The sequence below is a fragment of the Podarcis raffonei genome, chromosome 10 (genome assembly GCF_027172205.1).
Source record: "Podarcis raffonei isolate rPodRaf1 chromosome 10, rPodRaf1.pri, whole genome shotgun sequence".
Lineage (NCBI taxonomy): Eukaryota > Metazoa > Chordata > Lepidosauria > Squamata > Lacertidae > Podarcis > Podarcis raffonei.
In genome coordinates, this window is record NC_070611.1 from 17041670 (window position 1) to 17056011 (window position 14342).

At 44.6% G+C, this 14342-nt stretch overlaps 1 protein-coding gene and 1 non-coding gene across 3 annotated transcripts in view; both read right to left on the minus strand.

The window, feature by feature from the left end:
* LOC128422646 (mitogen-activated protein kinase 12-like) overlaps positions 1–13703 on the minus strand; it is a 43904-nt gene extending 30201 nt beyond the window's left edge. The window contains exons 1-2 of one of the 2 annotated variants that reach the window (XM_053406923.1): positions 13434–13703; positions 5560–5689 (exon numbers count right to left, since the gene is read on the minus strand). In XM_053406923.1, the coding sequence (XP_053262898.1) occupies positions 5560–5689; positions 13434–13549 (246 nt within the window). In that variant the 5' untranslated portion in view covers positions 13550–13703. The remainder of the gene's footprint in view (positions 1–5559; positions 5690–13433) is intronic. The other variant, XM_053406925.1, reaches the window with a different exon arrangement.
* On the minus strand, positions 12838–12898 carry LOC128422950 (U7 small nuclear RNA). Its single transcript, XR_008332629.1, has one exon. It is a non-coding gene; the product is annotated as a U7 small nuclear RNA (small nuclear RNA).
* Positions 13704–14342: the final 639 nt, after the last annotated feature.

Below are 14342 nucleotides of genomic sequence, written 5' to 3' on the forward strand. Positions count from 1 at the left end.
TATTCACAAGAGAAATGCTGAAATAAATGGTGGCACAGTAGTACCTTGGTTCTCAAACACCTTGGTACTCAAACAACTTGGAACCCAAACACTGCAAACCCGGAAGTAAGTGTTCCGGTTTGCAAACTCTTTTCGGAAGCCGAACGTGCTCTGTTTTGAGTGTTACACTTCCGATTTGAGAGCCACACTTCCGATTTGAGTGTTACGCTGAGGTCTGTCTGTTTTTGATATTTATTTTGTGTTCTTATTTTTGCGGCCCTTTTGTTTTTGTGTGGAACCCAGTTCAGCTACTGATTGATTGATTGTGTGACTGCAGTACATTGTTTATTTCTTTCATTTAATGGATCAATGGTCTTGTTGGATAGTAAAATTCATGTTAAATTGCTTTTTTTAGGGGTTGTTTTCAAAAGTCTGGAACGGATTAATCTATTTTGCATTACTTTCTATGGGAAAGCGTGCTTTGGTTTTGGAACGCTTTGGTTTTGGAACGGACTTCCGGAACGGATTAAGTTTGAGAACCAAGGTACCACTGTATATCAGTAATTCTATATGTAACAGATATAGAGGGCTGGATCCCAACAACCCAGAACAAGTTGTGATTGCAGAATGGAGGTTTCTACCTCCTCACCATAGTTCCCCAACAACCTGAGGCTTGAGGGGCTCTCAACACTAGTGTGGTAGTAGCATAGGATATGTTTGGTTTAGTATTATGTGAGCAAGGCTCATGCTTTTCGGCTGCTGTTTCCCTTCTCCTCTTCTGTTGTAGTTATGAGACCAATGGGAGACTTTCAATTTAGTATTATGTTCCAATGCAGATAAGCCGCAGTTATTGTTAACTATAGTTTACTGAAACAAATAAACTTCAAATTGTGATATATGAAGCTGGCTTGTTTCAAGAAACTGTAATTAAGATGAACCACAATTCAGGGTTTGAGTATAACACTAAAATTGTGGTTAATTGAAAAATAAAGCAAAAACCGCCAGTCTCCCCCTTCCAGAATCATTGCTGGAAGACATGGGAATGAACAACAGCAAGGCTCATTCATGTAGTACTAAATGGTTTAGCACTTTAGCCAAACCAGGACACTATAACCCACGATCTCTGATTATTTTTGATCCATTACATAGCTGGTGGGAAGAGAAAGAAGACTGTACTTCACTGAAGAGGCACAGTAAAAAAACCCGCTTTTCCTAAAATGAAACTGCTGCATTTGAGAGCTATATATATATGTTGTTTACTACTGCTTGACAAGCTTATCTGAAAACCAACGCACTATATTTTTATACAGCAAATGTATTTTGAAGCAAGTTGTGCTATGTCAACTGCACTCTCAGATTCTGAATGAACTGAAACATAATGAGAGTATCTCTCTGATGTTTTACGGATCTCATCTTTTGATGTTATGCATCAAAAACCACAGATCAGTGAAGCCAAGTTGCCTTGGGAGACATGGAATATCACCAATAGTTTTTGCCTTACCAAAACCACTCCAACTTGCACATTTTAAATTTCACAACATGATGTGTTTCTACAGTGCTGCTTACAAAAACATTTAGAGACGGGCATACACAAAATGTTATCTGTATTGCCTTCATTTGTATAGCACTGTATGCATCACTACAACCACTTATTTCAAATTTTCTTGACCTCAGCAATCCAATTATATAGTCACTGTTACTCCCAAATAGCTTTCATTGGCTGCAATTTTCATTCCGTTAGTCAGCAGAATGATCATAAATTTTCTTGCCACGTCCCCGTTTCCTGTTGACTCTGCCTACAGGAATCCTAGAAAACCTATTGCATGTTGATATTAAGAGAAAATAGGATTATAATGACGAGTCTCAGTATCCCCATTCATGTGGTTCATCCTGCTCAATCACAGACACTGTTTGCTAGCAATAATTCCTAAGGGTCATTATTTTTGCTGTGGTTCTTTCCCCCCCTCAGCTAATATCTCTTTTTTCCTAGATCTGCCCAGGTTGCTGCTTTTCCAGTGCATAATCCTGACAAGACACAATTCATTTCTTTACAGGAAACAGTGTCTTGTTTATTAACAATTTTAACAGAGTTTGGGGTTTTTTTTGTAACAGTGTGGTATTCTCATTGTTGTTTTGTGCACAAACATTTGCATTATACATTTAAATAATCCTGGGAAATGTAGCTTCTAAGAGTTGTTAGGAAACCCTTATTTCCCTCACAGAGCTCTGATTTCCAAATTCATTTGGCAATCAATTCCTCTTCCCAAGAAACTCCAATAATAATAATTTTTATTATTATTTCTTGTGCCCTGCCCATCTGACTGGGTTGCCCCAGACACTCTGGGCGGCTTCCAATGAACATAAAAGCATAATAAAACTAACATTTTTTAAAAAAAACTTCCCTATGTAGAGATGCCTTCAGATGTCTTCTATTTATCTCCTTGAAATCTGGTGGGAGGGAGTTCCACAGAGCGGGTGCCACTACCGAGAAGACCTTCTGCCTGGTTCCCTGTAACTCAGACATAGGCAAACTCGGCCCTCCAGATGTTTTGGGACTACAACTCCCATCATCCTTAGCTAACAGGACCAGTGGTCAGGGATGATGGGAATTATAGTCCCAAAACATCTGGAGGGCCGAGTTTGCCCATGCCTGCTGTAACCTCACTTGTCGCAGTGAGGGAACCGCCAGAAGGCCCTCGGAGCTGGACCTCAGTGTCTGGACTGAATGATGGGGTGGAGACGCTGCTTCAGGTATACTGGGCTGAGGCCGTTTAGGGAGAATTCCCTCAGGAGAATTGTAGCTCCGTGAGGGGAATAGGAGTCACCTAACAACTCTCAACACACTTTACAATTTACACTTTCCAGGACAGTTTGGGGGGAAACCATGCATGTTTAAAGTGGTATGAAACTGTTTTAAATGCAGATGGGGTCATTCTCCCCGTTGTACAATGTTGTACAATGCTGTACTCCACAGAGTAATCTACTTGTTAATCAATACCTGACGAGACCCCAAACCTAAACAGCTTGAAGATACAGTATTTATCAGTAACATCATCAATAAAAAGCCTCGTTAAACATTATATGACAGAAAGTTAATTGAATAACTTTCAAATAAAAGTTGAAACGAAGTTGACCTAAGTATGTTTAAAGCCTAGATGGGAAGTCCTACTGAAATGTGGACATAATTTCCAAGTAAACGTCGAAAGGACTTGACGGTAATACTTCTGACTTTTAATTATATCAAATCTTTTCCAATATTTAGGATAAGAAATCAGGTACCAATCCTATGCATGCTTAGTTTGGGATAAGTCACTTTGCTTATCCCAAGCAAATCTGCCAAGAACAAGAATTTTAGTAATACAGAAGTATATTCAGTATACTTCTGGACTGAAATCACTGTTTTAAATGAGTTTGTATTTTAAATCCTAACAAAAATTGTGGTATTAATTTACTTTACTCCCTTCTTCCTTTACATTAATTCTACGTTATCTTTAACATTCCATCTCCATCCCTTTCAAAACACAGTGTCTGTTCACATATGATATTTCCCCCACCTAAATGTAATCTCCAGATGGGGCAAAAAAACATGTGCGCAGACTAATATACTCATACATCTTCTGTCAGCATTTGCGCTGTCCTCTTCCTCCTAATGTGCTCTTACGATACCGCTTATCTCTCTTGAGATTTCAAGACTGTCGAAATATCAACTTAAATTTAACTCACAATCCTTCTGCTAAAGCTCTTACCTTCTTCTTTTGCTCTCGAAGGTGGACCACAAATTACATTTTTATCCTTATCTTGACGCTTCCACGCATGCTCTCACATTGATAAATATAAAGAGCACCATGGTCACAGGGATTGCTGCCAGTCCCATGCGTAAGATTTCAGCCTTTAGGAAGTTCAAGAAAGAAATGTTTCCCATTCTCGCCCTCCACCTCCAGCATCCGACTTTCCCATATTTTTAGGTGGCCCCCACTCAACTTCCCAGAGAGGATCTTCATGGAGTGCTTTGGGGTCCAGGGGTGAGGAGGAGATCGAAACACTACTATTGTGAACTTTTTGGATTTAACTTATCAGGACTACACGGGAGTAAGCTTGATTGAACTCAATGGGCCTTTCTAGGTAAACTTGTTTAGGATCACACTTTCACAGACATCTGAAGGCTTAGAAGACATCTGAAGGCAGCCCTGTTTAGGGAAGATTTTAATGTTTAATAGACTATTGTATTTTAATACTTTGTTGGAAGCTGCCCAGAGTGGCTGGGGAAACCCAGCCAGATGGGCAGGATATAAATAAATTGTTGTTGTTGTTGTTGTTGTTGTTGTTGTTGTTGTTGTTGTTGTTGTTGTTATCATCACCATCATGATCCAAGCTGCTGCATATTTGTTGTTGTTTAGTCGTTTAGTCGTGTCCGACTCTTCGTGACCCCATGGACCAGAGAACGCCAGGCACCTCTGTCCTCCACTGCCTCCCGCAGTTTGGTCAAACTCATGCTGGTAGCTTCGAGAACACTGTCCAACCATCTCGTCCTCTGTCGTCCCCTTCTCCTTGTGCCCTCCATCTTTCCCAGCATCAGGGTCTTCTCCAGGGAGTCTTCTCTTCTCATGAGGTGGCCAAAGTACTGGAACCTCAGCTTCACAATCTATCCTTCCAGTGAGCACTCAGGGCTGATTTCCTTCAGAATGGATAGGTTTGATCTTCTTGCAGTCCATGGGACTCTCAAGAGTCTCCTCCAGCACCATAATTCAAATGCATCAATTCTTCGGCGATCAGCCTTCTTTATGGTCCAGCTCTCACTTCCATACATCACTACTGGGAAAACCATAGCTTTAACTATACGAACCTTTGTTGGCAAGGTGATATATAGAAATATATCTATATATATATATTGCATATAGAAAGCAATTTATTGTGTGAACTGCCCTTAATATTACTGTGATGATATATTCACATACATTACACTCACTTGTAACAGTTAAGTATATTTTGCATTATGATAATTGCACAACATGGAAGACTGTTGCAAACAGATGCTAATAAGAGTTTAATTAAAGTTGCAAACGTTAACAATAGTCAAGTCTGAAACAAAACAGAGGACACATTCACTGATATAATGGCAGGATTATATGAAGAAAACATTATGCATATGCGCTCATATGCATAAACTAAGAGGCATGAGGATGGCAGGGATAGGAACAGCAATTTCTGGACATATAATATTGGCATCTTGGCATTATTATTATTATTTGCATACTTGCAAATGTGTTTTCATCCTTTGTTTACCATGGACTTTAATTATCTTTTGAATGTTTTCATCTTTGATTGTTTTAACTTCAACGTTCTTTTTGTTTTTTGAAAGCCACTCATAGGTTTTATTACAATCTTGTGGCTTGCTGAGAAATGAAATTACAAACATACATCAGATTTCATATGACAACCATTCGGGTATTTCTTTATAGAAAAATCCAGGTGCGTATGAACACATTTGAAATAATTTGAATTTAAAGCCATGCAACTCCGTCACAGTGCGCAGCAGCTAACTTCCTAAAAAGAGAGGTTTGTTAGTGCCTCTATACTCACATTTTCATGCTTCATGTGTTTCAGAAGACGCAATTCCCGATAGGCTCGCTTGGCAAAAAGTTCTGATTGAAATGGACGGTACAACTTCTTAATAGCCACTTTTGTTCCATTCTTCCTGTCAATAGCTGAGCTTAAAGGAAACGGAGAACAGAAATTCCATGAATCAGAAGCTAGGCGAAAGGGTATAGCTGCATCCTGGGAAAGAGACAAAGCGCGTTTATTGACGCAGATAAGGAATATGCCGTATAACAGCACCCAAGCAAGGGCGACAAAATTCAGTTTCTGTGTGTTCCCAACGCCTGCCAAGCCGTGTGTGCATTTCAACAGGAGGGTGGGTATGTGAGAGTAGAAAAGGATGGATATGTATGGATGTGGCTCCTGTCAAACTTGCTTTCTGAACTCAGCAAATTTAACTGAGAGCCAGTGTGGTGTAGTGGTTAAAAGCGGTAGACTCGTAATCTGGTGAACTGGGTTCGTGTCTCCGCTCCTCCACATGCAGCTGCTGGGTGACCTTGGGCCAGTCACACTTCTCTGAAGTCTCTCAGCCCCACTCACCTCACAGCGTGTTTGCTGTGGGGGAGGAAGGGAAAGGAGAATGTGAGCCGCTTTGAGACTCCTTCGGGTAGTGATAAAGCGGGATATCAAATCCAAATCCAAACTGTGGCTCATAAGTTAAGAGCATGGGCAGGCAGTTTCAGAAATGTATTGTAATACTGAAAACTGCCTCATTCCTAGACATATTATTTTTTATATCTAGCCAAGTATCATGTCCAGCTCGTGGGGTTTGTTTTCTTTTGCCAAATAATATTTATTAGTTTTCCAAATTTTTCACAAATCATTGCCAAGCTACATGAAATCTAATACAATTTTCCCCCAAAGTTGACTTCCTGCTCTTTGTCCTAGATGCATGCCTACTTTCCCCCGATGCTGCTTGATATTACATATTTATTTCTACAGTGGTACCTCGGGTTACATACGCTTCAGGTTACAGACTCCGTTAACCCAGAAATAGTACCTGGGGTTAAGAACTTTGCTTCAGGATGAGAACAGAAATCTTGCGGCAGCAGCGGGAGGCCCAATAAAGTGGTGCTTCAGGTTAAGAACAGTTGCAGGTTAAGAATAGACCTCCAGAACAAATTAAGTTCTTAACCCGAGGTACCACTGTAATTCATATTTCATTCCTTACATACAATTAACAATTATTATTATTTAATTACAGTGGTGCCTCGCAAGACGAATGCCTCGCAAGATGAAAAACGCGCAAGACGAAAGGGTTTTTCGTTTTTTGAGTTGCTTCGCAAGACGATTTTCCCTATGGGCTTGCTTCGCAAGACGAAAACGTCTTGCGAGTTTGTTTCCTTTTTTCTTAAAGCCGCTTGAAGAGGTGCAGTTGCGACGGACCGTGCTTCGCAAGACGAAAAACATCGCAAGACGAAAAGACTCGCGGAACGAATTAATTTCGTCTTGCGAGGCACCACTGTATTATTTTTCCCTTTTTCATTATCCATCAGCTGCCATTTTACAAATTCCTGCCCGTATATTTACATGATAATAACATATTCCCTTGTGGTCTTTCCATAGGTGGCGCTGTGGTCTGAACCACTGAGCCTCTTGGGCTTGCCGATTGGAAGGTCGGCGGTTCGAATCCCCGCAACAGAGTGAGCTCCCGTTGCTCGGTCCCAGCTCCTGCCAACCTAGCAGTTTGAAAGCACGCAAGGGCAAGTAGATAAATAGGCACCGCTGCTGTGGGAAGGTAAATGCAGTTCTTGCATGCTCTGGTTTCCATCATGGTGTTCTGTTGTGCCAGAAGTGGTTTATTCATGCTGGCCACATGACCCAGAAAGCTGTATGTGGAGAAACGCCGGCTCCCTCGGCCTGAAAGCGAGATGAGCGCCGCAAACCCATAGTTGCCTTTGACTGTACTCAGCTTTCCAGGGGTCCTTTACCTTTACCTTAGGTAGTTAGGAGAGGAGAATTCTGAATAGACAGGACTTCTCTGTTCCAGTAGAACTCTTCCTGTGTCCTTAAAGGTAAAGGGACCCCTGATCATTAGGTCCAGTCGTGACCGACTCTGGGGTAGCGACGCTCATCTCGCTTTATTGGCCGAGGGAGCCGGCGTACAGCTTTTGGGTCATGTGGCCAGCATGACTAAGCCGCTTCTGGCGAACCAGAGCAGTGCACGGAAACGCCGTTTACCTTCCCACCAGAGTGGTACCTATTTATCTACTTGTACTTTGATGTGCTTTCGAACTGCTAGGTTGGCAGGAGCAGGGACCGAGCAACGGGAGCTCACCTCGTCGCGGGGATTCAAACCGCCGACCTTCTGATCGGCAAGTCCTAGGCTCTGTGGTTTAACCCACAGCACTACTCTAATGGAAATAGGCTCTCTGGATCTCAAACAGAAATATTCCCCAATACCTGCCACCTGAATCTTTTCAACTGGAAAACCTGGGACCTGCACACGAAGGATGAATTCCATCTCTATGTGTTCTACCCAGAAAGGCACAGCAGTTTCATCTCACTGCCCCCAGTCACAGTGAGTCCAAGACTATGTCGACAAGGATGGGGAACATGTGGCCATCCAGCTGTTGCTGGATTCCAACTCCCATGAGCTCTAGCAAGCATAGCCAATGGTCAGGGATGATGGGAGTTGTAGTCCAACAACATCTGCAGGCCCTCAGGTTCTTCACACTTGCAACAGGCTAAATTGCAGTTGAATTACAGTTGTGAGGATAAGACAGGAACAGCTTAAATCACTATGGCAGTTCCAGCATTTTATGATGATGTTTCAGATGATGAAACACATGAGGCTAGATGTAAGTTTATATCTCTCTAAGAACCACATTTCCTATCTCAGGACTGCTGTGTTGCGGGGCCAGGAGATGAGAAAAACAGCTGTGGTGGTAGGCAGGAGACAACATTGTCACTGAAGGTCATCCCAGCTTGTAAATTAAGGTGCGACACAAAACAGACATAAAAATAGCGAACAACGTTAACACCCGGTATGTGAAAAATTGACCCAGGGGCACTCCTAGAAAATGTCAACATATGGAAAGGAACTAAGACGCGTGGCTAAGGAACCATAATAGTAAATATTCAAGATGGGTAAAGCTTAAGTGAACACTTTTTTAAAGGACTAATTCAGATGCCTGTTTTGAACACAGGAAGTTGTCTTTTACGGAGTCAGACCTCTGGTGCATCAAACCCAATATATGGTGGTTGGCGGCAATCCTACCAACTGGAGCCAGGGACTAAACTTGGGAGCTTCTGACTTAGAGACAGAACCAGTAACCAAAACGGTCCTGCAAATACATCAATGCAAATAATATTACACTGCAACAGAAAACCCCATTGTCATTTAGGACCCTGATGACGGATTTGTCTCTGGGAATGTTATACGCAACAACAACAACAACAACAACAACAAAAATAAATCATAGATCATCAAATTGAAGAATTGGAAGGGTCATCTAGTCCAACCCCCTGCAATCTTTTTGCCCAACTTGGGGCTTTAACCTACGACCCTGAAACTATAAACGTCTCCTTCTCTACAGAGTGAGCTATCCCAAAATAATAATAATAATACAGCGATACCTCGGGTTACATATGCTTCAGGTTACATACGCTTCAGGTTACAGACTCCGCTATTCCAGAAATAGTGCTTCAGGTTAAGAACTTTGCTTCAGGATGAGAACAGAAATTGTGCTCCGGCAGTGCGGCGGCAGCAGGAGGCCCCATTAGCTAAAGTGGTGCTTCTGGTTAAGAACAGTTTCAGGTTAAGTACGGACCTCCAGAACAAATTAAGTACTTAACCCGAGGTACCATCGTATGCATAAATATGGGAAGCGGGTGGTGCTGTGGGTTAAACCACAGAGCCTAGGACTTGCTGATCAGGTTGGCGGTTCGAATCCCCGCAACGGGGTGAGCTCCTGTTGTTTGGTCCCTGCTCCTGCCAACCTAGCACTTCGAAAGCACGTCAAAGTGCAAGTAGATAAATAGGTACTGCTCCGGCGGGAAGGTAAACGGTGTTTCTGTGCTCTGCTCTGGTTCGCCAGAAGTGGCTTAGTCATGCTGGCCACATGACCCGGAAGCTGTACGCTGGCTTCCTCGGCCAATAAAATGAGATGAGCACCGCAACCCCAGAGTTGGTCACGACTGGACCTAATGGTCAGGGGTCCCTTTACCTTTACTAAGCATAAATATATGCTTATATTATTGCTTCTGTAATACTGATTCAACTGCTCACAATTGTCCTTCAAAAGTGATCCTGCGAGTGCCAAACACCGTCATCAAACAGACCTCGAAACACAGCCAGAGCTATTCTGTTCCTTACCGTTAGTTTCTGTGTTCCTATTTCTTGCCCCACCCGCAAGTGCAGGCATAGGCAAACTCGGCCCTCCAGATGTTTTGGAACTACAATTCTCATCACCCCTGACCACTGGTCCTGTGAGCTAGGGATGAGTGGATATATCTGGCAGACTGAAAATAGTCTTGGCTCCACTAGTTTCTCTCATTCTTCTTCCTCGCCACAAAATGGAAATGGCAAGAGCGGAGAGAAAAGGAAGAATGTGAGCACTGGCAATACAGTGCCCAAGACCCAAAGGAGGTGCAGCATTCACATGCAACTGGCGTAATTCTCCTGGACCCCTGCAATTGCTATGGCGTTCGTGGGGATTGGCATAGGTAAAGGTAAAGGGACCCCTGACCATTAGGTCCAGTCGTGACCGACTCTGGGGTTGCGGCGCTCATCTCGCTTTAGTGGCTGAGGGAGCCGGAGTACAGCTTCTGGGTCATGTGGCCAGCATGACTAAGCCGCTTCTGGCAAACCAGAGCAGCGCACGGAAACACCGTTTACCTTCCTGCTGGAGTGGTACCTATTTATCTACTTGCACTTTGATGTGCTTTCGAACTGCTAGGTTGGCAGGAGCAGGGACTGAGCAACAGGAGCTCACCCTGTCGCAGGGATTCGAACTGCCAACCTTCTGATTTGCAAGTCCTAGGCTCTGTGGTTTAACCCACAGCGCCACCTGCGTCCTGGGGATTGGCATACAAACCACATAAAGGAAGGGTTTGTAAGGGTTTGCCCATGCAGAGAGTCCCAGGTTCAATCCCTGTCTTTTTCAGTTAGGCTGGAATAATAATAATAATAATAATAATAATAATAATATATTATTTATACCCCAACCATCTGGCTGGGTTTCCCCAGCCACTCTGGGCAGCTTTCAACAGAATATTAAAATACAATAATCTATTAAACATTAAAAGCTTTCCTAAACAGGGCTGCCTTCAGATGTCTTCTTAAAGTCTGGTACAGTGGTACCTTGGGTTACATACACTTCAGGTTACGTACGCTTCAGGTTACAGACTCCGCTAACCCAGAAATAGTACCTCGGGTTAACAACTTTGCTTCAGGATGAGAACAGAAATTGTGCTCCGGCAGCGCAGCGGCAGCAGGAGGCCCCATTAGCTAAAGTGGTGCTTCAGGTTAAGAACAGTTTCAGGTTAAGAACGGACCTCCGGAACGAATTAAGTACTTAACCTGAGGTACCACTGTAGTTGTTTTTTCTCTTTGATATCTGGTGGGAGGGCGGTTCCACAGGGCGGGTGCCACTACAGAGAAGACCCTCTGCCTGGTTCCCTGTAACTTGGCTTCTCGCACCGAGGGAACCGCCAGAAGACCCTCGGCACTGGACCTCAGTCAGAACAATGGGGGCAGAGAAAATGCTCCCATCTCCAAATCTGCATACAGTACTGAGCTGGGTGGGCCTGACTCAGAAATATGGAGCACTTTCCTGTGCTCCTGACATTCTGGGGGTGGGTTAAATCTGCATTATTTAAGGTATTTATGTTATTTCTGGGAGAACTTTCTGACAGGAAGAGCTGTTTGGCAGTGGAACCATTTCCCTCGGGAGGTTGTGAACTCTCCTTCCTTGGAGAGTTTTTAAGCAGAGATTGGATGGCCATCTGCCATGGATGCTTCAGTTGAGATTCTTTCATTCCAACTCTACAGTTCTATTCCACATTTTGGGGCAAGTCCGCACAAGGATTCTAACAACAGGAGAGAGAAAAAATGCCTGTCTTACATGTTAAATATCCTCTACCTCACCGCAGATTACTTCACCACTGTTTATGTAGGGATGGCCAAGCCTGACAGCCGTTCTCAGCGGAATATGAGGAACAGAAGGAGCTGCAAAGACCAGACGCTTGAATAGCACTCAACAAAAGGGAGCTTATCTGTGTCAAACAGTTCTTCCCTGTGCGCATCCTTCTGTATCTGACAGCTGTCAGCCTCCTCTATTTTACTCTCAACACCTTCCTGTGTCAGAAACACAACCGATGCTAGAGGTGCAGTAGTAAGGAGATCAGCCCTCACACAGCCTGTTGCAGGCAATAAAATACCACCCTCCTTCCCTGTCTGCCTGAGGTTATTGGCATTTTAACACCAGCAGAGAATCGGCTGGTGAAGCCTAGAAAGGCAAATGGGGCAGAAAGTCCACAAATTCTGTCATGCAGCCTTTTAAATGAAAGAATCCTGTGAAGGCACCCATATAAATATCTGGGAACCCATTTGCCAAGAGTAAAATTTTGCTTCCTATCGCCCCCCCCCCCAAACAGGAAGTTTCTAACACCACAGGAAGCAAGGCAATAAAAGTGAAAAAAAGAAGGCGGCGGAGAAGAAACATTTCTCCACGCACATTTCCACATTGCATAGACGTGGGCTTCAAGATGTGCAGGGAACCAGGCAAGAGGGGTTTTTCGGTAGTTGCGCCCACCCTGCGGAACGCCCTCTCAGCAGATGTCAAACAGGTAAACAGCTTGGTCATTTTTCAAAGACATCTGAAGGCAGCCCTGTTCAGGGAAGTTTTTAGTGTGTATTTTAGTATTGTGCTTTTGCTATTTTTCGTTGAGAGCTGCCCAGAGTGGCTGGGGCAACCCAGTCAGATGGGTGGCATATAAATTTATTATCATTATTATTATTATTGGGGTTCCATCAATCACATGACACGGCACATGCACACCATTTGAATGGCAACGCCCTTTCACTCCCCCCCCCAAATATTTTAGGGGGAGAGGGCGGCGAAGGGACCTCAGCCCCCTAGGATTATGTTTTTATATGTGTTTATTATTATTATGATTATGTTTTTATATGTGTTGGAAGCTGCCCAGAGTGGCTGGGGCAGCCCAGTCAGATGGACAGGGTATAAATAAGCATATTATGATTATTATTTTTTTAAATAAATATTTTATTAAGGGTTTTCTTATTTACAGGGGTTTTTTTACGGCTTTCCGCTACTGCAGAAAACCTGCTAGACAAATACAAAAAGAGCTGAAATCACTAGCATATTATGATTATGATTAAATAGGACGTCCCTATTTTCATTTGTGAAATATTGGAGGGTATGGGTGGGTCACAGTATAGATGTGCATTCCCCCCCAAACAAGCTTATCCGACCACAGACCCCTGCACTTCCCCAGCTCTTAACCTTCAGACGGGCGAGCAGAAGAAGTACGAAGCGCTGGGTTCGAATTCGGCGCCCGCTCGCCTCCGCCGATCCGGGCGCGCGGCGAATTGGCGAGGCGCAGCTGAGAGCGCAGACGGGAAGGCGGTGTGTGGAGCGCGCAAGCAGCAGCACCAGCAGCGCGCAAACCTCCCCAGCCCCCTTTTTCCAGAGTCTGCGGGGAAGCAGAGAAGTTGCGAGGCGCCCATTGTTCCCCCTCCGGCGACTCCGGGACCGCTGGGGAACTTGGATAGAGCCTCTCTCCTCCCCCCCTCGCCCCGCTTTCCTCCGGGGCTGCTTCGCCTGCTGCTCCCCCTCGCCCTCGCCCTGCACCCCGGGGTCCTCCTTCCTCCCCTCGCCTCGCTCCAGACTCACCAGACGGCGCCGTAGGCTCCGGATCCCACCGCCTGCAGCTCCCGGTAGCGCTCCCTCACCTCCCACGCGGTCTTGGTGATCTCCTGCCGGTAGAAGCCTTTCTTGGGGGACGACATGGCAGCTTCCCGCCTCCCCCGCGCCGCCAGCTCCCGGCGAAAGAGAGCAGCAACCGCGGCGGGAGGCGGAACCGCGCGCGGAGGTGGCGCGCCTCGCCTTTGCGCGCGCCCGCCCGCCTTCTCTCTCTCTCTCTCCGCCTGGGCGTGCGTTTCTCTTTCTCTTTCCCAGCCTCTGTGGAGGAGGGCGGCTCTCGCTCCTTCTCTCCCCCCGCTTTCCTTTCCACCATTCACCCCCTTTGGTGGGAGGGGACCGCGCTGCAGGCAGCGTGGATGGATGGATGGATGGATGAAGGTCTCGCAACATGCGCCCTCTTCCTTCAGGCCGTTTCCTTTCCCATTTTTTTATTTTGGAGAGGTCGATTGACAACGCCGCTGGCTAGCTGGGAAAGAAATCTCTCTCCCCCCCCCGAGGTTATATTTTATTACATTTCAAAAGTTTCACAGTGCCGGATTTAGGTATAAACTAAGCATACTATTAGCTTAGGGTCCCACTCTCTTGGGCCCCCCCCCAAAAAAAATTAAAGGGGAAAAAACTGGATGTATATTTCCAAAATATAATCTACTTCTTAATTGTATTTCAGTTCAACAATTTACTTTGATACATATTTTGTTATGTGCAAATGGCTTAGATCCATAAATTACCATATAGCATATATTCGACACAAAAAACACATAGCTGTCAACTTTTCCCTTTTCTTGCGAGGAATCCTATTCGGAATAAGGGAATTTCCCTTGAAAAAGGGGGAAATGTTGACAGCTATGAAAGAACAGCGAGAATTTGTTGTTGACAAAG